This window comes from Asterias rubens, chromosome 4 (genome assembly GCF_902459465.1).
Source record: "Asterias rubens chromosome 4, eAstRub1.3, whole genome shotgun sequence".
NCBI lineage: Eukaryota > Metazoa > Echinodermata > Asteroidea > Forcipulatida > Asteriidae > Asterias > Asterias rubens.
Genome location: NC_047065.1, coordinates 10,330,346 through 10,358,092, shown reverse-complemented (window position 1 = coordinate 10,358,092; position 27,747 = coordinate 10,330,346). Strand labels below are relative to the sequence as shown.

Genomic DNA, 27,747 nt, shown 5'->3' with positions numbered 1-27,747 from the left:
CAGTCAGTTAAATCATAGTATGGACCTCGCAGTTTGCGCGTGACTAACATCTCAACTATAAAGTTGTTGATGGTATATTTCATCATCATCATCATTTAGGCTATGTTTATCCAGTGTAGGATGTAGCCCTCCTATGGTCGACGCCGTTTGTTTCTGTTTCTTGCAGTTCTTGTCCATGTTGTTCCTGCATACACCATGACGTCAGCTATCCATCTTCTTCCCTGCTACCTCTTTTCCTTTTCCCTGTCCTTGGTTGCCAGTCCATTATTCTTGTCCATCTCCATTTGGCTTGTTTTATTGTCCTTATGATGTCACTACTCCAGTTTTCTTTCGTATTTCTGTGCATTTAATCCTGTCTCTAATTGAGATATGTAGCATTTTAAATGGATACTTCGCCTTCAAATACTAGGGAATATCTGCATATTAATGAAGACAACATAGATGGTATTTAATTAAGTTATTTAACCAAAGAGTAAAAGCTATTGAACTGCCTTGACATAGGACCTATATACTCTGATTGCAGTCATAATAAATATAGATGCATTATGATGCAATATCAGATCTGATGATCCAGAACTCCTGTCGGAGTATGGCGAAAGCGAGTTTTCCCATTAGCCTACTGCGTAAATGATAGTTTTGCTAATAAGAGTGCAAGAAACACAACCTCTAAAGTAAGCTTTCAATTTAAATGCTAATGATAAACACTATAGACTCATTACGTGGGAAAACGACGCTTAACACAACAAACTTATAATCTACACATTTCCTATCTTCATTAATTAAAATAATGACTCAGCCTCTTCAGTTGTAGCAGAATTTAGCGGTGAGATAATTTGAGGTAATTGCCTATTGACAGCTCTGTGATCCGATTGTCATTAAATAGTATTCATAGTAAGAACAGTCTAATGACATATGACAGAGAATCAATGTTATTGATCGCACGCGGAATGTTACTCATCAGCGGTCCTCTGGGGGTTATGTCTTGGAATTGCGATTGGAGGCCCAATCTAGGCTACTATCACAATTGTATTAATTTTTATAATTAAATGCTAACATGATTGGTAGAGCTGACACAAAAGTGCTCTCATATTGGGAACCAAGGACAAAACAAAAAAAGGCAAAATAAAAGGAATCCATTGGAAATTCTAACTGCAGGGACAATGGGAAGCACAAAAGATGGCTCCACAGGGATCATCAGGGATGCAAACAAAGGTGTGTTTTTGTTTCGTGTGATGAACCTTTGGATGAAATAACAAAAAAAACATATTTGATGACAGTAAAGTTAGTTTCATCATGGAGGAAGAATGAGTCCATGGTTTGATATTAAACATTATGACATTCACATGAGTTTGTACAGCAATATGCAATGACAAAATAAATGAGTGGACATTTGCTGTGAAAACATGAAATGTCGATATCGAAATAGCAAAGTAGACATGCGCTGCACAAACCTATAAACGTGAATGTATTAATCTTCAATAGAAAGTATACACTCATTGTTCAAAACATATGTTATGTAAACTTGTCCATCAATCGTCCATTTATCAAACTGATTTCACTGTGAAAATCTTCGCTCAATCCGTTTCATAGAAATCCATGCACAATTTTTAGCTTAAAGATGCTATGTCCGATTTTTGGCCCATAAGAATTGGTCACGTATATATTGTCGGGATCCCGACAAAAACTAATTTTGAGCACTTTATTTCACTGCTACTAATAATTGGCTGACTTTTTCGAGCAATGGCTCAAATGAAAGCTTGTAACTTTCTCGACCCCCATCAACATACCTATTGAATTTGAAATCAAAATTTTTGGGTCAAATCGGCCAAAAATCTGACATTGCATCTTTAAGGTTTTCTCGAATAGGCCTTTGACTTCATTTCAGAGGGATATTTCGAAGCACATAATTATTATAGTTGCAACAGTATGAACTTCGTGCACAATCAGTAAGCTTTGAGACAAAAATTTAACACTGATGGTTTTTATCTCAATCCTGTACAACTATGAAACGTTGAGGGCGATATCAAAATATTACTTGAAGATTGTTGAAAATATCGTCAATTATTTCTGAAAAACGAGATCAAGCTCGTCTTGTGTTATAGACGTTTGTTTGGGTTGCCTTGTCTTTAGCTTTTCGATGATTTTCTTTAGATATAAAATTGACTAGACAGCGGGATCATGAACCTGTGGCTTTAAAGCCATTATACACTTTCGGTAAACAGTATTGTCCAAGTCCCACACTTCGTGTATCACAACTTATATATAAAATAACAATCCTATGGAAATTCAGGCTCAATCGGACATCGGAGTTGGGAGAAAATAACGGGAAAACCCACTCCTGTTTTCGCGCGTTTCGCCGTGTCATGACATTGTGTTTATAACAAATCCGTAATTCTCGCTAACGAGAATTTATATTGTTTTACCATTTTCTCAAAAAGTAAAGCATTTCATGGACTAATATTTCAAGAGAAGTCTTTCACCATTACCTTCTGTAAACCCTGTAAATTATTTGTAAATCTGTGATTTTATTTTTTTTTTTTGTACCGAAAGGGTCCAATGGCTTGTCACCATTCTTCTCACTTGGTGTATCTCAACATAATATGCATAACATAACAAATCTGTGAAAATTTGAGCCCAATTATTGGTCGTCTGAGTTGCGAGATAATAATGAAAGAAAAAAAACCTTGTCACACGAAGTTGACCGGTGTGCTTGTAGATGCTGGATTTCGAGACCTCAAGATCTAGTTCTGAGGTATCGAAATTAATTTTCGTGGAAAATTACTTCTTTCTCGAAAACTATGTTACTTCAAAAGGAGCCGTTCCTCACAATGTTTTATACTACCAACCTCTCCCATTACCCGATACCAAGTCAGGTTTTATGCTTAATTATTAGTTTGAGTACGAAAATTACCCCTAGTCTCGAAAACTACGTCACTACAGAGGGAGCCGTTTCTCATAATGTTAAATACTTTCAAAACCACATTACTCGTAACCAAATTATTCTACTAATTCTTTTTACAGTGTTTTTTTTTACTTTATTACGCCTTTTAACAAAGAATGCATTAACTATGAATGTGAATAAAATAGTAGTGACTCGTTTTCGGCTCGGGCCTTTACGACCCTGCCGATTTTAAGCGGCCGTTTAAGAAGCACCCGGAGCTCTAGCAACTGAGCTACCCGCCCTATCTTTGTTCGGGTGCCAGTCGGAAGTCTTACAACCCGAAACTGCCGTACAGGGAAGGACCAGTGACCACACCCAAGTTTTCAGTGCAACATGGGAAGCAGGAGTAATAAACCACAAGGGAAACTGACAAGGTTATAGATTTTTGAGTGAACACCGAACATTTTACAAGGGCGGGATTTGAACCTGCCACTTCCGGATTAACAAGCCGGCGCTCTTAACTGATGATCCGTTTGATTTAAACCTTAACGGTGACGGATTCCCTATACTTTGTCAATAATTGGTCAAAGCACTTTCGTAATTAAGCAGTGCTGGTTTTGATCGTTGGTCTTCCAAAAAGAGTGAATCATTTTATAGCTAGCGGAATGTTGATTATTTGTAATTTGTCTTGATCTTTGCACTGCTGGAAAACAACCAAGGGGGAACATTTTTATTTGGGCATGCGCCATGGGCACTTTTTGTGGATACAGGTGTGGCGGTTTCAGTCTTCCGCCGTGTTAAGTTTCCGGGACTCAGTTAATAACAACTGACTATACTTTCGCTTGCTGTGCGCAGACGTCGCATGACGTAATGTTACCGTATTTGGTCATTCGGAAAACTGAACACGGCGGAAAGTTGAAACCGCCACACCTGCGCGTTAGAAGACGTCTTTATTATTATTATTGTACATTGTAGGTGTATAGATGAGTGATATAAATAACATATAATTAAAAAAAATATCCACAGGACTCAGGAGATTATACAGTGCTAACACACATCGGTGTATGAGTAAAACCCAAATTATTATATAATTTATTGACAGACATGATATTCCTAAACAGGTTGACAATAACTCGTTTGCATGCCACCACTAGGCCCTTTACTTTCCTCACTAATAGTGTTCATGTCACTGGCTCAGTAATAGCGACACAAACCGAGAGGAGCCTTCACTATAAATGCAATTGAGAAATGGGACATTCCTTCACCATGTCTACCTTCATGGTGTCACAGCAAACATCTTGAGTCGTCTTGCTGGCTTCTAGAAGACAAACAACAAGAGGACACAAAATGCTCAGAAGTATCCCGTCAATCACTACTGTTATCCTCTGTATCCATCAAAGATGCTCGCCAAAGTAATCGAGCCCAAATTATTGTTTCAATTGTTCTCCCAAAGAATCAAGCGACCGTCGGTTGGCGAGACATGACAAGTACACAGCATGGGTCCGATGAGCTTTATTGACGGGCTGTCAACTGGCTGTCAGTCAAGCACCGCTCGATTAACTGTAAACAATCTAGCTCACTAAATGCCGTGTAAATATCTCCGATCATAGCCGTCATTTTGTCTTCTTGAACCATGGTCAGTTGATGCTGTCTGCCGCATCTGCATCTATAAAGAGATGTGAACATTCCCGGTTTCAATTATTATGTATTGAAGAACTAAATACACCAATCGTCGAAAAGCATTTGACTATTCTACTTGTCTTTGAAGAAACAAACACCACACTTATGGTAATTACTCAAAATAATTGTTAACATAAAAACGTACTTGTTAAAGAGCAATGGAGAGCTGTTGGTAGTATAACATAATGTTGTGAGAAACGGCTCCCTCGTAGTAACACAGTTTTTTGAGAAAGAAGTTATTTATCACTAAAATATTTGAATTGAATTCTTCGAAGGTCTCGGATTCAAGGTATCTGAAATGACAAAACTTGTGCGACAAGGTTTTTTTCACACAGACTCGCAACTTCGACGACCAATTAAGTTCAAATTTTCACGTGTTTTTTTGTGTGTATATGATATGTTGGAACACACCATAAGGTCTTTCGCAATTACCAATAATGTGTCCAGTGTATTTATATGCCCTATAAAAAGCAATACATAGATCGTTTATTATTTTACAGCCTCTAAACCCGAGTCATTGTTATCTTGATTGTTTTTCATCTTGAATTGTTGACCCAGTGTTATAAACAAATTATTTAGGTGGCTTTAATTGAGTTTTGGTATACACACACGAGATGGATTTGAAACTTACGGAATAGTTGAAGGGATATTTAGAAAAGACACAAAAATATGTCATAATATATATGACTTACTACATCTTCTAAATTATGAAATAGCATAAGTCATACTGTGAACAAGTATGATTTAGCATAATATGTCATAATGGCTTGCTTGTGTCAATTTTGTCATGACAATGTCATGTATGAGTGTATCTCATACTCATAAGTATAAATATGTCTAAAATATGGCTTACGTATACAAAGTTAAGAGATATTTAAGTCATACAAATTAATTGCACTAAACAAAACCATATTATGAGAAATGAGTCAACATTATTACTTTATTTTTTTCTCCTTCAATGTCCCCTGCTTGAAAGCTACAGTAGAAACTGTTTCATGGACACAAAGTCTTAAAGACTGTGGACACTATTTGTAACTGTCAAAGACCAGTCTTCTCACTTAGTGTATCTCAACATGCATTAAAAAAAACGGTCGTCGAAGTTGTGAGATAATAATGGAAGTAAAAAACCTTATCACACGAGGTTGTGTACTTTCAAATGCTGGTTTTCGGGACCTCAAATTCTAAATCTGAGGTCTCGAAATCAAGTTTAGTGGAAAATAACTTCTTTCCAGAAAACTACGTTACTTCAGAGGGACTATTCTATTCGCTCCTTTCAATGTTTTGTACAATCAACAGCAATATACCAAAGTATATTTTATAATAAAAGTCATTTTGCGTAACTACCAATAGTGTCCACTGCCTTTTTCACTTCTAATGTGAGTTATATAGGCACAATAAACCACAAGACATGCATCTTTAATTGAAACAAACTATCAATGTATACGCACAACTTTGGTTTGCTGGACGATTTGAGTGAGTTCCGTTTTGGCTGCAGCACGTAGAGTCGCCACCACCCTCTGTGATCATGTATGGACCTGTCTGATCCAGTCAATGGAGCATTAATTGCGCCATTTATCATTGAGAAGTGATGACTTGAGACATCATCCTCTCATGGCTGCAGATTAAAAAAACACCTCAAGGCTTTATGGTGCATAATACACTCCAATATATCATAGGAACAGTTAACCCAAAGTTTGTTTTGTAAAACTGACAGATTTGGAGAAAAAAAGTGTCGGGAAAAATCGGAGATGTAGTCACTTACAGACCGACAAGTTTTGGGGTGAATGTTTACTAAAGGTTATTCAGGTCATTTTCGACAAAAACAGTCCAGTCTACTTTCACGCATTCAAATAATATAAAGAAATGTAGCCTCTTCGGTTGAAATCGTCATTTCATTTCCTATTGTGTCATGTGAGTTTATTAAAGGTTATTCAAGTCATTTTCGACAAAAACAGTCCAGTTTACTTTCATGCATTCAAATAATATAAAGAAATGTAGCCTCTTCGATTGAAATCGTCATTTCATTTCCTATTATGTCATGTGAATTTATTCAGCATTACATTTATTAAACTTGTAAGTCTTTTTTTTTAAATCCAATGTGAAATTAACTTTCTTGCAGTAGGCGCAACTAAAACATATGTGAAAAGGTAATGCGAATTTGAATGCCGTTCACGTCGATTGTCAAATTGAAAGTTTTTTTTGTCAATTTTATGACCCAAAAGTGCAATATTTTTTAGGGCCTACACGTGAAATTTAATAGCTGTTTTGATCAGCCAAGTTTGCACATAGAATAATGCGACGTTTGAATTCACCGAAAATTGCCGAAAATGGGCGGGAAAACATCTAGGGCTATAGTGCCAACCGAGAAGAGCCGCCCGATCGCTTCATTTCGTGTGTCAACATTGTCCAGTGTAGCTGTATACAGACTTTCACAGACTGAAATTGTCATAAAATTGTATGGGTATATACAAATTTTGAAATAAATTCTCCAACTGAAAGCATTTTTCCACCCATTCATTTTTTCAAGACTACACACGTTTTACATTTTAGTTAGTTATTTCATCTTCATGTGTATTTCAATGCAGTTGTTGAAGAGCATAAACTCGAAATAATATCAGATAATCATCGTCAATTATTTTGTCTGGAATTTTAAAATGTTGTATCCGTTAAGTTACCAGTTAACTCATTTCGAACTCGATCATCATCTTGCAATTGGGAACAGCTTGAAGTTAATAATTATATCTCACCCGTCTTAATTCAAGAACATTATTCTTTGTAAACAATTAGACCTTAGGCATGCATGCATGGCAGTAGGAAGAGATAAATGCCCTCCTAATCACGAAATCCTACGAGGACATTCCATTTTAAAGGGAAACGGTTTAGTTTCCTTTACACAATGTACATTGATGATGATAAGAAATGTCATCATTGTCCATCAGAGGAGATGGCCCAGCATGTTGAGTTGAGCAACCCCAGGTACCGGGGGCGCGTCCCGGCTACGCCCCGTTGGGTACCACACTACCCTCCGACATCCCCTGCCAGGGTCTTAAACCCTTTGTAAGCACACCCTGAAAAGCGTGCTAATCCTGATTGGTGGTGATGGCAGCACGCTGGGAGACGAGGTTGAATCTTTGATAAGAAGGGGTGTAAAGGACAAATGTATTCCGAAGTGCTCTGCCCTAAACTAGGATCACTGACTGGTGATACCAAAATGTTTATTCATACTGTTACACATACAGTACCAATGTGTATACGGTTCACTTGCATTAGTAGTCATTCGTCTAGACTGCTGGGTGATAACCTCGTGCATGTTTTAATGTTTGAATGGGGTGAAAGATAAGAGGAGATGTTGAGAAGACATGCAGTTGTCATGGACACAACAGTGACTCAAAGCCCAGTGTTATAACTCTGACGCCCCCACCCCCTCCATCCGCATAGTCTGGTCGGTTAAAAGGGGCCCACCTCTGCTTTATATTATACCTATGTTCAGCGGTAACGAAACAAATAGTTTCGTGGGAGAAAAATAATGGGAAAGAATTATTTCGAAGGAACGATCGCATCGAGGGCTCGAATTATTCTGTTTCGTTCGAGTCATTTCCAGCTGGTACGGACCCTTGATATTACATTTTTACGAATCTGGATTTTTGAGATCGCTGTACTAAATACCTGTATAGTATACATAATGGTGCGTTCGTTTAGCTTCCCTGGGTCGACCCCGGTGCGTGGCGTTTTTTTTTACCAGGACGAACGTGGGTAACTATCTGCACACACTCGTCCTGGAAAAAAAAACGCCACACACCGGGGTCGACCCAGGGAAACTAAACGAACGCACCCAGTATATTGTCTCGTCTTTTTTGATAATTGTTTTTGTTAATGGGATCTAAGCTAAAAAACTTCAAGGTGTGTGAGAGAAGCGTTGATATGTAAAAATTGTATAATAAGTGTGCATTATTGACAACATTATTGTCAACCAACCTGCTCAGGCGTTTGAAATGTTTCGTTTCTCTCAAATTCCTGTGTCCCCTCCCCTATGCAATTTGTGTCGGCAAGTTAAAATTCATTAACAGAATTGTCTAAACACTCGGCCAACCGGTCATGGAAAGATAGGTAAAGATAAATAGTATCCATATTCTTATAAATCAAATGGCATGAGGATGGCTACGTATCAGTAATACTTCGTTACTTCGAACGATATTTCACCTCGATAAAATCTTTCGAATAAATTTAATAGTTTGTTTTTACCGGTTCAATGCGTTTGTATCTGTCCCTTCAATTTTCCGTACAGTGCACCTGCGAGATCAATTTCAACTCATCATAAAAAGTTGTGAATTTCTTAGACGGGCATAGTGAATGACTAGTGTCTGGCCTGTCCTTGCAAATTAAGACCGTTTTAGAATGTGATATTTGGTTAGTTGCTCACATTTCATCGGTCCCATGGTGTAATGGTTAGCACTCGAGACTTTGAATCTCGCGATCCGAGGTCAAATCTCGGTGGGACCTTCTGTTTGTCGATTTGTTTGCCATTTACTGCAATAATTATGTTCGGCCATTTACTGCAATAATTATGTTTGGAACCATTCAATACAAACCATTGCTCTATACTCCAAATCAAATGTTTTTAATACAGGCCTTATGCCTATAGTTGATGAAGTTCTCTCAAATTCCTGTGTCCCCCGCCCCTATGCAATTTGTGTCGGCAAGTTAAAATTCATTCACAGAATTGTCTAAACACTCGGCCAACCGGTCATGGAAAGATAGGAAAGACACTGCAGTTTAGAAGTTGTGTGGAAATTAAGTACGTTGCCCAAATTTCTCAACAGAAGTCAATGCACTGAATTTTGTTGTATGTCTAATTTTCCCTCCCCTGGCGTAATCGGAAAAAACACACCGACCGACCAACTTTTCTGATTTTTAGCCAAAAGGGCAATAGCAAGTTTTTCTTTTATTAGGCCTTACTATCAGCATTTGTTTTTTGCATTTCAGAGTCAACTTTGAGACTGAAGTGGGTCAACATTATATATGAACTACAGGAAAACCATTGAGCAGCTGCACGACCAGTTATTTCATGTGACTGTAATGTTATTCTGCTTTCTCCCAAGACTTAACTCTAAATTATGTTGTTCTCAATAAACACATTAACGACAACTTCTACCATCAGTATCAATCACATCATGTAATAATTGTGATTTGAGCAATAGTAGTTCAAGGAGCTTCTTGCAAATAAAGACAACATTGTGCAGGTCGGCCTTGTAGATGAAATCTCTGTGCATAATGCAGTCTCTTTTCACAATAAGTAGCAATTAGGCCTTTCTGTCGTGGTACACAAATACGATAAAGGACTATCAGTTTAGTTATTAGCTACACGGGGAGTAGCAGTGGGGACCCTAAATGATTTGACTATGTGAATGACCGGGCGGTCATCCTATTAACATAATACGGCTATATCACCATCTTACCTGTCACTCCTCATCAGTCTTAAGCTATTTAACTTTTAAATTCTTGGATACACAATTAATTAATAAAAAAATCTTTCTTCATCCTTGTTAAAGGCATTGTACACTATTGGTATTTATTCAAAATAACTATTTGTATAAAAACTTACTTGGTAACGAGCACTAGATGTTGACAGTACAAAACATTGTGCCCTCTGAAGTAACATAGTTTTTTTATAAAGAATTAATTTTTCATTCAAATATTAAATTACTTAAGGTGTGAAGCCTTTTTAAGTTTTATTAGTCATCTGAAAGCACACAAGGTTGTTTTTTCTTTAATCTCTTGCAAACTCAATGACCAAGAGTCAAAAATTTCACAGACTTGTTATTTTAGTGCAGTAATTATGTTGGAATACACCACGTGAGAATATTGGTCTTTAGTTAATACCAAAGGTGTCCAGTGCCTTTAAACATCCGAGTATTATCACCGTGCTGTTTGTTTCAACACACTATGTTTGCAATACCTGTTTTCTTTGAGTTTTCAGATTTGTTTTAAAACAATGTCCATCTCGGACCTACGTTTACAGAAAGGATATACTTTTGGTAATTATATAAAGACCAGTATTCTCACTTGGTGTAAACAACCCTGCGTGTGGAAAATAAAGTCGCGAGAAAATAATAAAAGACAAAATACACCCTTGTTGCTTAGATTTGTGTGCTTTCATAGGCCTGGGCAAGTCTTCGTGCCTGAAACCGTGCCTGAAACCTTTCAGATCCAAATGTATGGGTGAAAGATGACCTCTCTGCTACAGCTATACTAATTCAAACGGGGTAGTTTCAATACCAAGTATCTGTGGTCATTAACTTGTGAGGTACTTACCAAAAGTAGGGCCTATAGACTTTTGTAGTTTTGCGGGGCGTCCCAACAAATCTAGTAAAAAATTAACAACACTGTGTGAGAGCTGAAGTTGAGCCCAATCCTGAAGTACAGTCCTCATATTTATTATTAATGCCCTTTCCGTTGAACATTGTATGTCAATCAAGAACTAGCAGCACAAAACCAGTGAGGAAGTATTGTTCAAAAAATCCCCAGCCTTGACACGTGTGTCCTTAAGCAAGACACTTTACCATTGCTTCGTCCTTCGGATGGGACGTAAAGTTGTTGGTCCATGTGTTGTGTAACGCATGTAAAAGAACCCAGTGCACTTATCGAAAAGAGAAGGGTTCGCCCCGGTGTTCCTGGTGGCTGCTTCATGCGCCGTAGCACCTTGTAAACCCTTTTAAGTGCTACATAATTGGGTCTCAGAATCCATCACTGCTAACCTATCTTTCTGAAAGTTTGTATATACTCCTCGCCTTGAGTACATTGTTTGGTAGATACGTGCGCTATATAAGACTTCGATTATATTATATATAATTATTTATATATGCATTACGGAGCTTTACACATGCATTATACAAAAATCTATGAACATATATCTTTAAACAAAATATACGTAAACAACATCCCGAGAACCACCCGAGACCTTTTACTCTGGTGATGTACCACTAAGCCATATTGTCTCCTGACAAATATATTGTCATCTGAGGTCTACGTCCGATAGAATATTAGGGTAAATTTGTACAAATTAATATAAAACAAACCAGGTAGGTCTATGCAGCACGAAGCAGTCTGTCACATTTTATAATAGGCCTATCTGTGTTGATTATGTAACAAACATCGATCAGATATACTGAGCAGTTAATCATATTTAATTCCTTATTGTGACTGCCATCCAATAAAACACAACAAGCATAATTAGCGTATAACGCCCATAGTGTGGAAACGTTCGGTTTTTGTTTTGGGTATACATTTTTAAATTGGAAAGGTGCTTGGCATGCAAGGCAAGATTTGGTCTAGCAAATTTGTTCAATTCAAAGGTTGAAAATGTTTGACTCGGCGTCGAAGAGTTCTGGTGAAAGGACTTTGCATTGATGCCCCAAATCTATATGCCGGCCTACAAACAAAGCTGCAATCACACTTTTAACGTTTGTTTTAAGTTCATATAAACTGTAACTCAGCATGTAAGTTTCGTTCCTAATCGGACAGGGAATTGAGGATTCGAGTTTTAAAATGTTCTCCAAGACTCTACTCAAATAAAAAATTGTGTTGCTACTTTGCTCCGCACATTGTCTATAAAAGAGGAAACGATGCATTTTCACTTTTCTGCAGCGTCCAGACAATACAGAATTCCAATACAGCGAGACACTATAAAGTGTCCAAACATCTAGCGAGCAACTTGAGTGAAGAAAGCGAAGCGATCTATAAGGTCCGGCTGGGCACTCATTAACCACCGAACACCCGCCGTGCTTTGCGACACTTTTCTTGCCTTGGCTCTCCGTGGCGACCCGCTGCGACCGTTATTCCGTCCATTCACTTGCAAAATAGAGATGTTCTTGCGGCCGAGAAGCAGGTACCACGGGGAGGAGGAGGCGTTGGTCTGATGAACCTACTCCCTCTGGAAACATAATCTCTTTTGGAATGCTTGATGAAGATTTAATTACCAATTTAAGCCGATTATATGAATCTAAATGGCTCGACATCTGAAAGAAAGTATTGCAGCTTAATGGATGGCATAAGCAGGTTATGTAGCAAAGTTAACCGCCAAAATATAATATTTCATATATGAATTGTTCAAGTGGGATGCCTGCCTAACATAAACAAAAGATATGATGGTGAGTAAATCGGCCTTCCATGGATCATGGAGTTAGAATTATACCTAATGCATGGATGAAGGAAAAGCGTACCTCAATGGGCCAACTGATATGGACACCTTTTTGAATTCATATCATAAGCATACTAGTGTTATTCAGACAATGAGCTTCACTTGAATTACAATAGTTCGTCATGAAAACAATTAATTTTGAGTCGGTTATTTCTTTTGATTTCTTTGAACTCATTGACATCATAATATGAATTTATTGCAACTGAAAGCTACTATTGTAATAACGTGGCCGATTCTTACATATGGCTCAATGACGGTTTGGACAGAACGTTTTTGTGCAATAGAATTGTTGCTATCTGGGGCAGAACCGTTGTCACGCCAAAGTCCTATACAGATGTTGATTGGATACAATCATATTTCAAAAGTGAGTTGTGAGACGATCACAAGAACAAAGGGGGTAGGTTCAACCGATTCAACAGCCACATGTCACTGATGAACACTTATTGTGTAGCGCAGTTACTTGCAACAATGTGAGTAGACTCTTTACGATAACCTCGGCCCAGCATGGAGCATGGGCCCGGTAAAGACACCAACAGAGCACCGGTATACAATCATAGTCTCGTCATCATCCTCCCCATCCCGGTAGAGATCATGAATGACACGGCCAACAACTCGCTCATAAACCTAATGCTGTCGTCTATGGTCTACAGTTTCCAGGAGGATATGCATCGACGCAGATGGGTGGACATTACCAGCACAACCGTGGAGAGAGCAGAATGTTGACAGGGAATCGGGTCGTCTCTCCCGTCAGACGGAATAACTTCATCCAGTTAGATGTTACCTATTACACAGTAACACTACTACTTCTCATTACTGTACTCGCACACCACAACGCCTCAGCCTATAACACAAGTAAGTAACGTCCCTCAACCTGTGTGGTTCATTGTATACATTTGTGTCTATTGATGGAAGGCGATGCTCATTAGTGACGACTTACCACGACAAGTCCCATTTGAAGAAATTCGTTTATCCTCTCAAATTGGACCTGGCATGTATAGAACTGTGGGTTGTCTATCGAACAGTATGCCTCCCCCTTTGTCCATCGTTTATTCCCCGTTCCATGCAATGGACACTCATCGACCTCGTTCCAAACATTGATTCTGCAACGAGTCCTTCCGTTTCTTAATTTGTGACAAGTTTTGTGACGCTGAAATTATGAAATTATATGGTTGATATAGTTTTAACTGTAGGCGGTATTCATTTTAGCTTTCGTCTGCAGCTCCCAATGGTGTTACAGACGGTCAATCCAGAACAACAGCTTTGTTTTAAATGTTACCGCATCATTATAGTAGTATTCAAGTAGTACACATGTACAATTTCTTGAATGTATCGTAGGTCTACTATAAGTTGATGTGTATGCCCATGTTGCAAATGATAATCGTTTTTTTGTTTCAGAGCTTTGCAAATTACTGGGGTAATCACCGGACATGCCCGAGGTGACTCTCGAATGAGGCAATCTTTCACGCATAATTACCGCGAAGTGTGCGCCAATTTCAAATAGCCTTTGGCTACTGAGCTTGGTTTGTCATTCATTTACAAAATACATGTGTTTTATACTCGGGACACATTGAGTAAACTGCAGTATACCGTGGAGGTAGAAATGTCTACCTCCATGAGTATACTTAATGTGTCCCAAGTCTTGATAAAATAATCAAATACATACAATAATCCACAGCAACATCGGAAAGAAACCTAAACCATATAGTTGCTGCCGTGGCATATTTTAGAGCAACAGAAGTATTACATTCTATACCCTTCATCAGGTACTTTTTATAGCTTCAATGAGCAACGCGGTCAAACCAAAATTACGGTTCATTGATATCTATAGTCAATTTAAACGTTTAGTGTCGTGGTCTCTGGAGGAGAAAGAGTTTTTTATTTTGTGGAGTAAATTGATTTCCATCATTTAGTTTTTAACAGTTTCATCTTTACATCGAATCAACAAAACAGTTAATGTTTTGCGAGTGATTTTTTACTTCATGACAAACGTGTTTAAAACAGTGCATGGTATTAATGGATTGGTATTACGGAAAGTTTGGGTAAAGTGTGGTTGGTGGAAGTTGCAATTTATACCCGTGGCTCTCAGTGAGTTTGGCCTAAATTTTAATTGTCAACTTTTGTTGATAGCCTACATTTTACAGGCTTGTTATACTTAATTGATTTCATTTTCCAATTCATAACGGCTTATCATGTCAGATCAAATTAGACCTGACATATGTTTTATTCAAAACTGGCCAGATGGCCGGAATTATACGATCCAAATCAACAAGATAATCCACAAGATGAGTCAATAATTGTAAATAGGTATTACGGATAGGGGGACTGTATTAAATATGAATTTTATGACATGGGGACAAAAGGTGTTCACCTGGGGTGTGTGCATGGGTTGAAAAGACGGTGAAATCAACCCAACCCTTTGTTATTCCTCATATTGTTCTCACGTCAGAGCTCATCATCTTTAAGACGTCAATATTTTGCGAACGTACACACAGCCAACACAAGTACAACCTTGCTGATGTGTAGGGCATGTATTTTTATGGCCACATGGTTTACTGTTGCAGTGAAAAGAGCCTCTGATTAGGATTAGCATCCCCATGGTTTTGAGTGATGGTGTCGTCCTCACAAGGTTACCCACGCATTGAACAACGGGCTGTATTTATATAGAAATCCCCATGCCAGCCCCAACCAACCACACCGTTTTAACTTAACTGGCAATTTTGGCGGGCTTTTTTGGTTGATGGGTTGTTTGCCACGATTTTGGTTCACACACAGAAACGAAACTGGACCCACAGAGTAATAGATTGGTATCTGTTGTCGCACACATTCAACGTGATACCGGTACCCACAGCTTGAATAACTATGTTATTATTAAACCAATATAATATTAACTAAGAAATTGGTTTATCTTCTTGTATCCTAATTTAAGTTTCCTAACTACACCACCGAGTAAGTTAAAAATACAAAATCTGTGAAAAAAGCCAGGCACTAACAGCCAAAACTCAAAACTGGACTTTGCTCATAGAAGTTGAATTAGAGAACCTCTGATCAGAGTGTATACGAGATTTGCCAGTATACGAGTAGGCCATATTTCTTGAAGTAGAATGTTTAAGACATCACATCATTGAAATGGGGCTGATGCTTCAGTCGTCTTCAATTTGTTTGTCACTTCTCTATATCTTGTGATTTTGGCCTGGGGCGTCAAACATTTAATTCACTTCACGATGCAGTTGCTGTTTGTAGTACAGTTTGTTTATTGTTGCCAATTTGGAATAAATCTCTAAACTAATGTCTAAACTAATAAGGCTAATTATGGAGGGCTTATAACAGGCACCAATGCACTGAAAACTTGTCCAGTCTGAAATAGTGTCCATATACTCAAATCACTTATTCACATTTGCCAAACTGACACAAACGCATCAAATTTTAGGCTATACACGAAATCCCAGTCAAACACAATGCCTACATATGTTTTCTTGGAAACGTGGCCCAAACTCCGAAAGATGGTCGAGTCAGAATTAGTCAAAGGCCTCCCTGCTCCATTCAAAGAATATTACCAGAGTCAACGTTACGGCTAAATGAAACTAAGCCCAGCACATGAAGTGGCTTATTAACAATGGACTTTCTTTCAAGGATACTGCAAGGCAATTATGAGACCATGCGTACAGTCAGCAAGCATTTGCTTTTATCAAACTTATCAAACCCAGCGCACGGCTGCAGTTAACCAACACTTCAATTTACTCAAGAGTTAAACACCACTGGTAGGCTACTTTACTCCAGCCAATCAGTGACGTCTTACCAGTAAAGCGACACATTTTAAGCATCCTTGAGTTAAGGCCAAGATGTTTCTACAAATTGTGAACCGTATCAAATCTTGGCACTTTAAGTAATATTTTGATTTCTCAACAATCTATCGTTCAAACAATTCACCACTTATGTGCTGCCATGGTATAAATTGGTCGGATACCTACGGTGCGAGTGACGTTAAACTATCTTGGTGATTGTCACAGGCAAAGGTGCTCAAGGCCCATTGCTTTTTACATAATTTGCCGCGGATGAAATTCACTAGCTGCTTAGTGAGTTGAGATGGTGATTAAGATAGTCGAGGGAAGTACCATGCAGAGTGGAGCAAGGCCTAGGATGAAAGGCCCACCCTTAATTTCCACTCAATTGTCCTCGGCACAGCGTGCATTTAGACAAGCCTGACTTGACTTGTTTTCTTTTAATAATCGGACTGCTTAAATAGCAACAGTCAGTTTACTTTTTTAATAGCATTTTCTTCATGTGTAATTTGAAGGTATTCACACGACACATAATATTAACTTGTTCTAGGCAAAATTGTGTTTAAGTTCGTTCAAACCCACGTACACTTACCTTGTATAAAAGTGGCCAAGTTTGGAACGCCGAAAAGTTTGTCAAGCTTGCAGTTGCAGCCGTAAAGCCAAAGTCACTCGGTTCGGACGTAGCCTTGTATTCGCAAACATGTCAATAATATACAAACCATCTGGTTTATTAACAAGGTGTCATAAACGAGAACAATAAACGCTTTTTATATTTCCACGTTTACTGTTACTCCAATGCTCAAATTGGGAACACAGAATGTTGATTTAACATCAACATTAAAAGCGTAAATGAAAAACGGCTTCTAACTGGCACCCCCGAACAAAGATATTGACAAAATAGGGACACTGCAAATATAGGGCTAGATAGCTCAGTTGGCAGAGCGCCGGCACGTTAATCCAGAGGTCGTTGGTTCGAATCCCACTCTAGTCATTTCTTTGTTCAACCCCAAAAAAGCATTTCAAAATTTACCCAGTCAGTTTCCCTTGTGGTTTATATTGATATCTTAAACAAAAAGTCGCATCCCCTTAAGGTGATCCCCTGGCTGCCGCTTCCCAGGTTGTATCGTAATTTGGGTGTGATCCCTGGCTACACGGCAGTTAACGGTTGTATGGCTTCTGACTGGCACCCCCGAACAAAAATATTGACAAAATAGGGACACCGCCAATATAGGGCTAAATAGCTCAGTTGGTAGAGCGCCGGCACGTTAATCCGGAGGTCGTTGGTTCGAATCCCACTCTAGTCAATTCTTTGTTCAACCCCCAAAAGTAAATGAAAAACGTTCACAATACTATATAATATTACTTTTTAAAACATATTATTATTGTTTTCACAAGACGGTATCACCCAAATACACCACCGATTGCTTAGTTCTACATGGTTATATGAAGTTATGCACATCAAAGCACTATGTATAATTGTTTTTAAACAGGTGTTATAACTTCCAAATTATAAGACCCAAAAGATATCACTCGGGGCAAAGGGAAAAGAAGAAGATGCAACAACATTTAGGGCGAGTGTACAGACACCTAGCATGACGCGCAGCGAACTTGCTTTCCCTGTCCGTCCTTTTTTGGAGTTAAAAATAAATATAAAGGAGTTGAAATGTGGAAGTTATAAACGCCCATTATAGGGAGGACTGTGTGTTTCGCATTGTGCAAGGGGTCATAAATCAATGTCGAAACGAAACAGCACCAAACAAAACTACTTTGATGGGTCTAAAATGATTTTGATTAGTCTATTCGTTTGTATTCAGCTTTCTTGCAGTATGACATCCATGGTGAATGTTGGCAGTACATTACCCACGATGGCGGTAAAATCTTCTCACACCCTGGACACGGTCGTTACGCCGATAACACGGACTGTAAGGTGACGATTACAACGTCCCCGGGGAAGAGGATTCATGCTGTCTTTGAAAGCTTTGATGTCACCGACTCAGTCAACTGCTATCAAGATGAGGTGTGTAGGGTTGGGTTAAATTGGGCGCAGTTTGCACTCGTATGGGTTAAATTGGGCGCAGTTTGCACGCCATGACCCAATTCCATAGAGTTGCTTATTATTATTATCACATGTTGCTTAACAATTTTTGCTTAGCAAAAACAAGCAGGATACCATTTACAATAAATATATATGTGGAATGTTTTTGTTTCGCTTGTACCCTTATTCTGGAAGGCATAATTTTGTTATGCTTTAAAGCCACTGCACACTATTGGTAATTGTCAAAGACTAGCCTTCACAATTGGTGTATCTCAATATATGCATAACATAACTAACCTGTGAAAGTTTGAGCTCAATCGGTCATTAAAAATGCGAGATAATAATGAAAGAAGAAAACACCATTGTCACACAAAGTTGTGTGCGTTTAGATGGTTGATTTCGAGACCTCAAGTTCTAAACCTGAGGTCTCAAAATCAAATTCGTGGAAAATTACTTCTTTCTCGAAAACTATGGCACTTCAGTGGGAGCCGTTTCTCACAATGTTTTATACCATCAACCCCTCCCCATTTCTCGTCACCAAGTAAGGTTTTATGCTGATAATTACCAATAGTGTCCACTGCCTTTAAAGAAACTACTTTGCTTGTAAGCAGCTCTATGAGATTGGGCACACTCTTAAAATGTAAAAGAATGAAGAACAACTCGTTTTGTTTGCCATACCACTCTCGCAATGAGCCATTACGGCGGACAAATATTTTTTGAGTGAAAGACGGGTACTTTCAACTCGATTTTGAGTGAAATTCGTTAAAATTTCACACAAAAAGAGTGAAACCGATTGAATTTCACTTTCATATGAGTGGAACTAACTCCACTCGGGACAAGAGAGTGAACTTTCCCTCTATTACATTAAGAGAGCACGTTTAGGTTGCGGGATGACTATTATAGATTCACTTTGACAGTACGACTTGCACCTGACACAGACATCGTGTATGGGGCATATTATGCCTACATGTCATTCTATTTGACGCCCTTAAAATTGAAATACAGGTTCCATGCTTGCTTTTCTGACTTTTATGTCTTTCCGTTCCAGCTTGCTTTTCTTAATCTTTTTTTTTTGTATTCACGTTCCAGCTTGCTTTTCTTACTTCATGGTATTCACGTTCCAGCTTGCTTTTCTTACTTCATGGTATTCACGTTCCAGCTTGCTTTTCTTACTTCATGGTATTCACGTTCCAGCTTGCTTTTCTTACTTAATTTACTTGTATATAGGTGATTGTATATGACGGTCGTTTCTACTCTAGCCTGATGCTGAGTGGCGCCCCGTACGGTCTCTGTGGTACAGACCTAGCACCCCGCTACCACGAGATGGAGTCTACTGGTAACGAGCTCACTGTACGGTTCATCACTGATAACGTGGTGTCAAGCAACAAGGGTTTCTCTGTGGTCTTCACTAGCTTCGTGCCTGAGGAGACAAGGACGGGTAAGTGATATTTCGATATGTAACACCTTCTTAATCACACCACTGTCCTTGTCGATTTGTCTTTCATTGTAATCAATGAACCAGACTTATATATCTTTTTTTACCACCTTGGTTAGCTTATATTGATTTGAATATAGAATGAGACTAGATTGATGCAAGCTACATATGACAATTTTTGCATTTGTTCATAATGTGTGAGAGCAAGGGGCAGAGCGAGATGTACGACTGGTTTGCCAAACACTTGTGCAGAGATGTGAATGAATAGCATAGCGTGGGCAATCCCATCTGGACTTGCTTTGCGTACATTTTGTGATACAATGATTCACGTTGCCCACACACCATAGACACGAGAAACACAACCCATGTTTCATTCCAATGCGAAAATATTGTCTCGTCGATGGTTTGGAATCTAGTACGGTACACAGTGGTTGCAATGTGCACAAAGGCAACACTGGGCCCTAACAAAAACCTATAAGCTGGAAACGTAGTTGATATCTGTGAGATGCATGAGACATTCTGCAAACTGTACCAGTCATCAGAGCACATTGAAACCACAGTGAATACTCTTAACCAACATAAAGTGAATTGATTATTCCCAAGCCTCATTTTATAAACTTGGAAGCAATGGCAACGATCCTGAGTCCGTCTGAAAGAAAACGATTGTGCGAGACGACATTGTCCCTCAATAGGCCATGCGATTCATAAAATGGGCGCGCAAAATGACCGATTGAATGTGCACACAATAATTAACAAAATAAAAACCGGTTTTCATTGAAACTCGAACTCCAATATTTGTTTGTAAGGCCTACGGAGGGAAATTCGCAGAGATCGCATTATTACTTTAAACTATAAGACCGGGTCATCTATATAGATACTGTGATGCCCCCATCGTTTTCATTAAATAATCCACAAGAGATCATGAATAATTCTCACCGTACGCTTACTCCTTAATCAGGAGACGATCCTATTATTTTGGTGCCCGGCTGCTATAAACACGACAATAAAAAACATTTGATCTGCAAACTCTAATATGTGTAGCAGAAGTCTTACAAGCTTACATCTATATTTTCGTATTAAAATATTGCCAATATTTTGACAAAAAAAACACCCACAAGCATCACAAAAGGTTGCAGAGAAAATGCCGAGTGTGCTATTTTTAACTCATGGCATTTTGATGGGCAGCAGTGGGCGTGCGTCTTAGGGACGAGATACCCCACTCACTCGTCGGTCGAAACGAAATGTAAATTGAGCATAAAGTCGTTTCAGTCAAGCCTCACTGCAAACCACAAGAGATCAAACTTAAAGGAATCATTAATGTTGGGTTTTTAGAAGAGTAAATTCATCAGAGATAAAAACTCTATTTTTTTTACCCTTACGTTTGTGTATGCACTGAACACTTCCCGAGTTCTGTAAAAAATTTGAGTAACATTTGCATACTCTGGTGAAGCCTATGTGTAAAACATACTTTAACTCCGATGTAGGCCTAAAGCTAGCATTTACAAAAAATCGGTGCGGACCCGCTGATAACATTTTATAATTCGAACCAGCGTATACGGTTTGTATGTAATTACTTGAGAAACGCAAAACCTCAGAAATGTTCTTCATGCATGCGCTACATCGTTCTATCAGGCTTAAAGCAGGCTTGTTGATTAAAACATGGAAACAATATCACAGGATAATGGGAAACTAATTGTTAATACGAAGAAGCCGCTCAAAAGTGACGCAATCATAAAATCACAACAACTAAAAACGAATTGTTATAAGAAGCATGCTTTATCACCGACGGGCGCAAAATTCACTCCGTCTGAACGGTCGATAAAACACAGTCGATAAAAATGTAATAAAGATATGAATTCAGAAATATCAGTGTCTAAAATGCTGTGTTTTGGCGAGAGTAAGTTCACGCTACTGTAGAGGATGAATAATGCACATTTAACATTGCAGTGTTTCTTAATTTGTTTCCCTCCAATGCAGCAAATGACAAGTGTTTCAGCTGTGCAGACGGTTCTATGTGCATTGATAGTGACTTGAAGTGCGACTCATTGTGGAACTGTGCAGACGGCAGTGACGAGAGCTTCACGTTGTGCTCAGGTACAGATTAAACACATTTCCAGTAAGCCCTACTGTTATCAATGCTGCTATGGTTTGTATATTAGCAAACACAATTCGTTCACTAAATCAGATTTTGAGTGATTGAATTCTCTATTCACAAATGTGGCAAAATCAAAACGATGATGATGATACAAAGAAGGCTGTGGCCTTTTTAAGTGACGGTCGATTTTTGAATTTCAAGATATCCTATGTGACGGAGTCACGAATTCAAATTATCATTTTCATTCTAAAACAAAACAAAAACATTTTAACTGGTTCAAACAGTAAAGGTATTTTTTCGTTTCTTCTTTTGCCAGTTGTGCCGACGGAGCTACCAGGTGCGTCTACTGGCTGGTTGGGCTGGATGGGAACCTTCTTAGCAGTTACAGTTGCTGCCATTATAGTCATTTTCCTCTTAGTGTCTCTTATGGTATGTTGCTGCTGCAAGCGTAAAGGCCGGGGAATGCCAGTGGGTCGCGGTCAGGCAGACGGCCGCGGTGCCGTCAGCACGTCCGTCCCGTCCAGTAGTTCATCAAGCAACAGTAGTAGTAATTCCAGTCCAAACTATGGTGAAATGAGTGTCAGAACTCCACCCCGGGAGGTGTACCAGCCGACCGTAATAGACAACATGAGTGGTGCGGGTGGCAGCCACGTGTTTTACGGTTACCCGCCTCCCAGTGGCCGGGCTGATTTGGGCGGTGGGATATACGGTTTTCAAGGCGGTTACTTCCCTATGAGGAAGGAGAACTTGTGTCATACTGTGGATAGAGGGTTTAATAATGGACATAACTACTGATCGTGAATCGTGTCTAGCATAAATGGGTAAATGTTCAATTGAATCAGTGAAAACAGGCACAAATTATAGTCAACGGACAACAGGAGTAACAAACTTGTCAACTATTTAAAAAGGTTACAAGTAGGCCTACCAATGTCTTTAATATAACCACACCAAGCAGTATAGGGAGTCAACAATCTAGGTGTGGTTTTAATTTTTGGGGGATGTGTTTTCAATGTATTTGTAGCATATATTGGGAGATGACTGCCTTTATAACGCCGAAATAAACTTGAGCATTGGCCCTACTTGCGTAAATCTGAACAAGAACAATAGGCCAGATAAATAAAAACTAGCATTTGCTTTTACTAGTCTTTTACTTAAATCCTTATAAATAAAAGTAAGCCTTAATATTGCTAGTAATTGGTCGAACTAGTAGGTAAAATCAATGCTTGAGGGACTCTTCTTATTGAGATGTAAATAAAACCGAAATTTTACTATTACCTGATAGTTTCACAAGATACTGGGCCATGTAAAGGCCAGCATTAACAAAAAATGTCGATAAGTTTAAGATCAGGCATGAGAATCTGCCCAAATCTCTATAAATAACCTTTTACTGGAAAAACACCATTTATTTGAACGGATTAGTAAATGGTCAGAGAAAAGCACAATAGCGGGGTATTCAGGAGTATAACAATAGAGGCATGGACTCGCTGATCAATAGCGATTAACTGAAATGCAGGCGGGGCAGTTTCCACTTAGTCAAGTTTTTGATGGCGGCAGTGGCTATGATGAGGAAACAGCAGCCTCTCCACGCCAGCGCTCCAGAGATTGGTTCTTTTAGAGCAATTAAAGTATACACCAAATTTTTAAGTAACATTTATCGTTGGATCATTAGGCCAAGGGACAAATAACCCTTTAGTACTGACCCGATACCGAGCCATATATGCAACACTGTTGTGTAAGTAAAATCTCAAGCTCCTCATGCAGTAGCTTGTAAAAATACAAGTGATTGCTTCAGTATGTTAGTAAAATGTCGTTTTTATTTATATGTCTATTAGTGAAAGGTAATCCAGCGAGCAAAATGTTCATGCCTGATCTTTTACTTTTCAGTCTTCTTGCTAATGTTGAACCTTTAACTTGATAAGTAATTGCTAGTTTTTATTTATCCGGCCCAATGTATATGGCATAGGCCTGTTGATAACCTAACGCACCACTACTATTAAAAAGAATGTAAATATGTTGTAAAGAAAATTTATAAAATAACACTAGGCCTATCATCAATCTTTCTCCGAGGCACAGAACTTTTCAAAAGTCACAAATTGCCATGGAGTGTGTATGAAATACATCATGTAATGAAGATTGGATGCACATTGGTTCGATATCGTGTTCATAACTATTCGTGACGCTGGCTATAATGAGTTTTTATAGTTTTATCTTAAAGGCAGTGGACCCTATTGGTAATTATTCACAATAATTAATACCATATTCAACCCTCTTGAATACGAGCAATGGGAGAGGTTGGTAGTAAAAACATTGTGAGAAACAGCTCCCTCTGAAGTGGCGTAGTTTTCGAGAAAGGAGTAATGTTCCACTAGTTTGATTTCGAGACCTCAGATTTAGAATTTGAGATCTCGAAATCAAGCATCTGAAAGCACACAACTTGAGTTCGTCGTGTGACCATGGTGCGACAAGGGTGTTTTTTTTCTTTCTTTCATTAATATCTCGCAACTTGACGACCGATTGAGCTCAAATGTTCACAGGTTTGTTATTTTTATGCATATGTTGAGATACAGCAAGTGAAAAGACTGATCTTTGGCAATAATACCAATAGGGTCCAGTGTCTTTAAAATGTCGACATAAAGGGGTTTGATTCACTATTGGAAAAGTGTAGGCATTGGATATATCTTGACTGTATAGCTTTCCGTGCTACACCTACTGATACACCCCAAGTCCTACCTTATGATAGGCCTATCTGAATACATTTCGAGGGAATCTATAAAGGAATTCGAAGGAGCCATGACTATACATTATTAACAATTAGGGTGGGATATGTAACTATACATTATTAACATAGGGTGGGATGTGTACAGTTTTATCCGTTAATGTATATTTTTAAAATGCTCGGACAATAATCAAGTAACCGATCAAATCGTTTTTTATTTATTTTCTGTAAATGGCACTTTTGTTATTATGCAATTTTCACAAGGCTTGCCTCGCTTTTTATATTTGTTTATATTACTGAACGTTTTGTTCAAGCAAATGTTTGGCTTTCTTTATACTAATTTGTTTTCCGCACAACCCAAATTTAAAAAAGATTTAAGAAGTATGTGTATAACTCAACTTCAAGTATAAGCCATCGGCAGAAGTTTCACTTTAATATCCTTACTTATTTCTTTCTATCTGGAAATACCCAAATGAAAGCATGTAAAGCCAATACATTAAAGTCACCTAGAAATAGAATTGTTTTCTTTCAAACATAAGAGCATATGCTTACGAACAATAAAACAATTTTTTTAGTAATTGTTTGTCACGATTTATATGTTTAAACAATATATAAAGTTGTTTGGGGGGCTGACTCAGCCTACCCCTTTTGTGACGTCAATCGAGGCAGACTTTGCCTGCAATGCGTATAGTAAACACACGTGCAAAGTACATGTAAGTCCAAGTCGTGAGTTGGTACATTTCAAAAAGTGTTTTTCTTCATTTTGAAACGTACAAACTCACGACTTAGTCCGTACATGTACTTTTCAATTGTGTTTACTCTACGCATTACAGGCAAAGTCTGCCTCGATTGACGTCACGAACAGCGCCCTCTCGGGTCGGGGTCTACTTTTAAATTTGTAAATAACATAAGAACTGATTTTTTAAAACCTTAGTTAACTGTTTATTCACATTCCACTCATCAAAACACATATATTGGTGACAAAAGCTTTATTTTGAAAAAATACCACTTCCAGGTGACTTTAATTTCCAATAAATCTTGACAGATATTTTACTCCCATTTAGAAAGAAAGCTCTCCTCAGAAAACCGAAGATAATACCTTCCCTGTAAGAGTTGAATTTATTATGTATAGCGATGTAAACAAAGTTTTTCTTTCTTTTAATCCAATAGTCTGAAGTCATATTTTGTCCATACTATGTTGTATATTGTGATAAAATTTAAATAGTAGTTTGCATTTCAATATGAACCATTTCTGATATTCTAGATTTTAGAATGAGTAAAACTTGAATGTATTTACTAAAAAACTATTTTCTCAAATTAATACCCTACCGTTTCATGAAGTGTGTACATTTCGGTTCAGAATCCCACCCCTCTAAAAACCAACTAAAGTTTGTTGTTTAACTACTATTATAACACCCCTTACAAGTATTCTGCCTGCTCATTGGTTTAGAGCGCGTCACATGACATTTCTAAGTTTTGCTAGACGACGGCCGTGTGATAGTGCGTCGGTTTGCCGTGCGCTAGTCCGAAGACTAGCACACGGCGTGCAGTACCCAGACATCCGTTGCGTGTACGAGGATGATACATTAACAGTCTGTAACCATTTCGGATTGCACGACACTACATGCAGCACAGTAAAAGTTTTTGATGTATTCGCGTCGTCCGTGGATTGTAGCATTCAGGTCTGTAACTTAATAATAATAGTACAGTATTTAGAAATGTTTGGGTGTTATAAAACAAATATTGACTGCTTTTACTCGTGCAATGGTTAAAACTATGACTCACTCGGTGATCCCCGTAGCGTTCTATTTTCCCTCGGCTTCGCCTCGGCAAAATAGAACACTCCGGGGATCACCTCGGGAGTCATAGTTTTAACCATAGCACTCGAAGCAGTCAATATTTGTATACTATTTATTAGTAACGAGGTGAAATCTGGATTGTTCCATTTCACTCGACTTCGCCTCCTGAAATGGAAGACCAGATTGCAAGCTAAGAGTGACTAAATAAAGTGCATCCTAATAATGGTTTTATATACCTTGCACATAGATCCTTGTCATTTGACATTTTCCATGTAATTAATTGTTTCAATAAAAAATAATAAATAATACAAAGTTTTGAACAAGTCACTTTTAATTTATTTCAACAATCAGATATTAAACAACACAAGAAGTGTGTTCCACCAATCGTATGGCAATGATCAGCAAGTGGGGGTATACACGAAAACGATATTTGTTATGATATTAAACAAACCCGTCTTTCATTTTATGAAGCAGCTATGCATAGAAGCAGCTTTTCTCATATAACTACCCAATCCAGTTACTAAGTAAGTATGAAAGGCCTACTGTTTAAGCACAGACTTCAACATTCAGAAGGACTCAAAGGGGCTTTTGAGGAACATGATCAACAACACACTGAATAAACTTACACCAAAGCAAATGTTCAAATAATATTGTTTTTTATTTACATTGGGAAAATCACAACAATGAGGGTTGTTGTTTTACAGTTTAACAGGCCAAAGGAATGGTTAACAGTGGCCGAACAATCACTCATGTTTAAAAAAAAAACAAAAAAATGGATTGTACTCAGAACGATAGGGTTTACAGGCAAAGAAAAAAAAAAGGCTAACTCAACACCTGTACGATTCAAGCATATTTGGCCCCTGAGCAAAAAGTAGAAAATGTTGGGACACACGGGCTGACCTGCACATGGTGTAGATTTGAACAAAAAGAATATCATGCCTGACAATATTACAGATTTGAACATTTCAACCTCTTTCAGCACCTTTGAAAAGGCCCCTGGCACACATGTAGAGAGTAGCACATAGAAATCGGTGAGGTAGAAGTAATTGCAATGCTTGGAATTGTGAGAAGTTGATTGTCCTTTCCACCATCATCTTACTTTGGGTGATGCTTCAAAAGATGCCAGTAAA

General features: G+C 38.3%; 1 protein-coding gene and 1 non-coding gene across 2 annotated transcripts; both read left to right on the top strand.

The window, feature by feature from the left end:
* Positions 1 to 8,989: 8,989 nt before the first annotated feature.
* Trnaq-uug lies at positions 8,990 to 9,061 on the top strand. Its single transcript has one exon. It is a non-coding gene; the product is annotated as a tRNA-Gln (tRNA).
* Positions 9,062 to 13,348: 4,287 nt separating this feature from the next.
* Positions 13,349 to 23,258, top strand: LOC117289637 (suppressor of tumorigenicity 14 protein homolog). Its single transcript, XM_033770847.1, has 5 exons — positions 13,349 to 13,610; positions 18,352 to 18,554; positions 19,800 to 20,010; positions 21,985 to 22,101; positions 22,419 to 23,258. The coding sequence occupies exons 1-5, from the start codon at positions 13,436 to 13,438 to the stop codon at positions 22,895 to 22,897; spliced, it is 1,185 nt and encodes a 394-aa protein (XP_033626738.1). The 5' UTR covers positions 13,349 to 13,435; the 3' UTR covers positions 22,898 to 23,258.
* Positions 23,259 to 27,747: the final 4,489 nt, after the last annotated feature.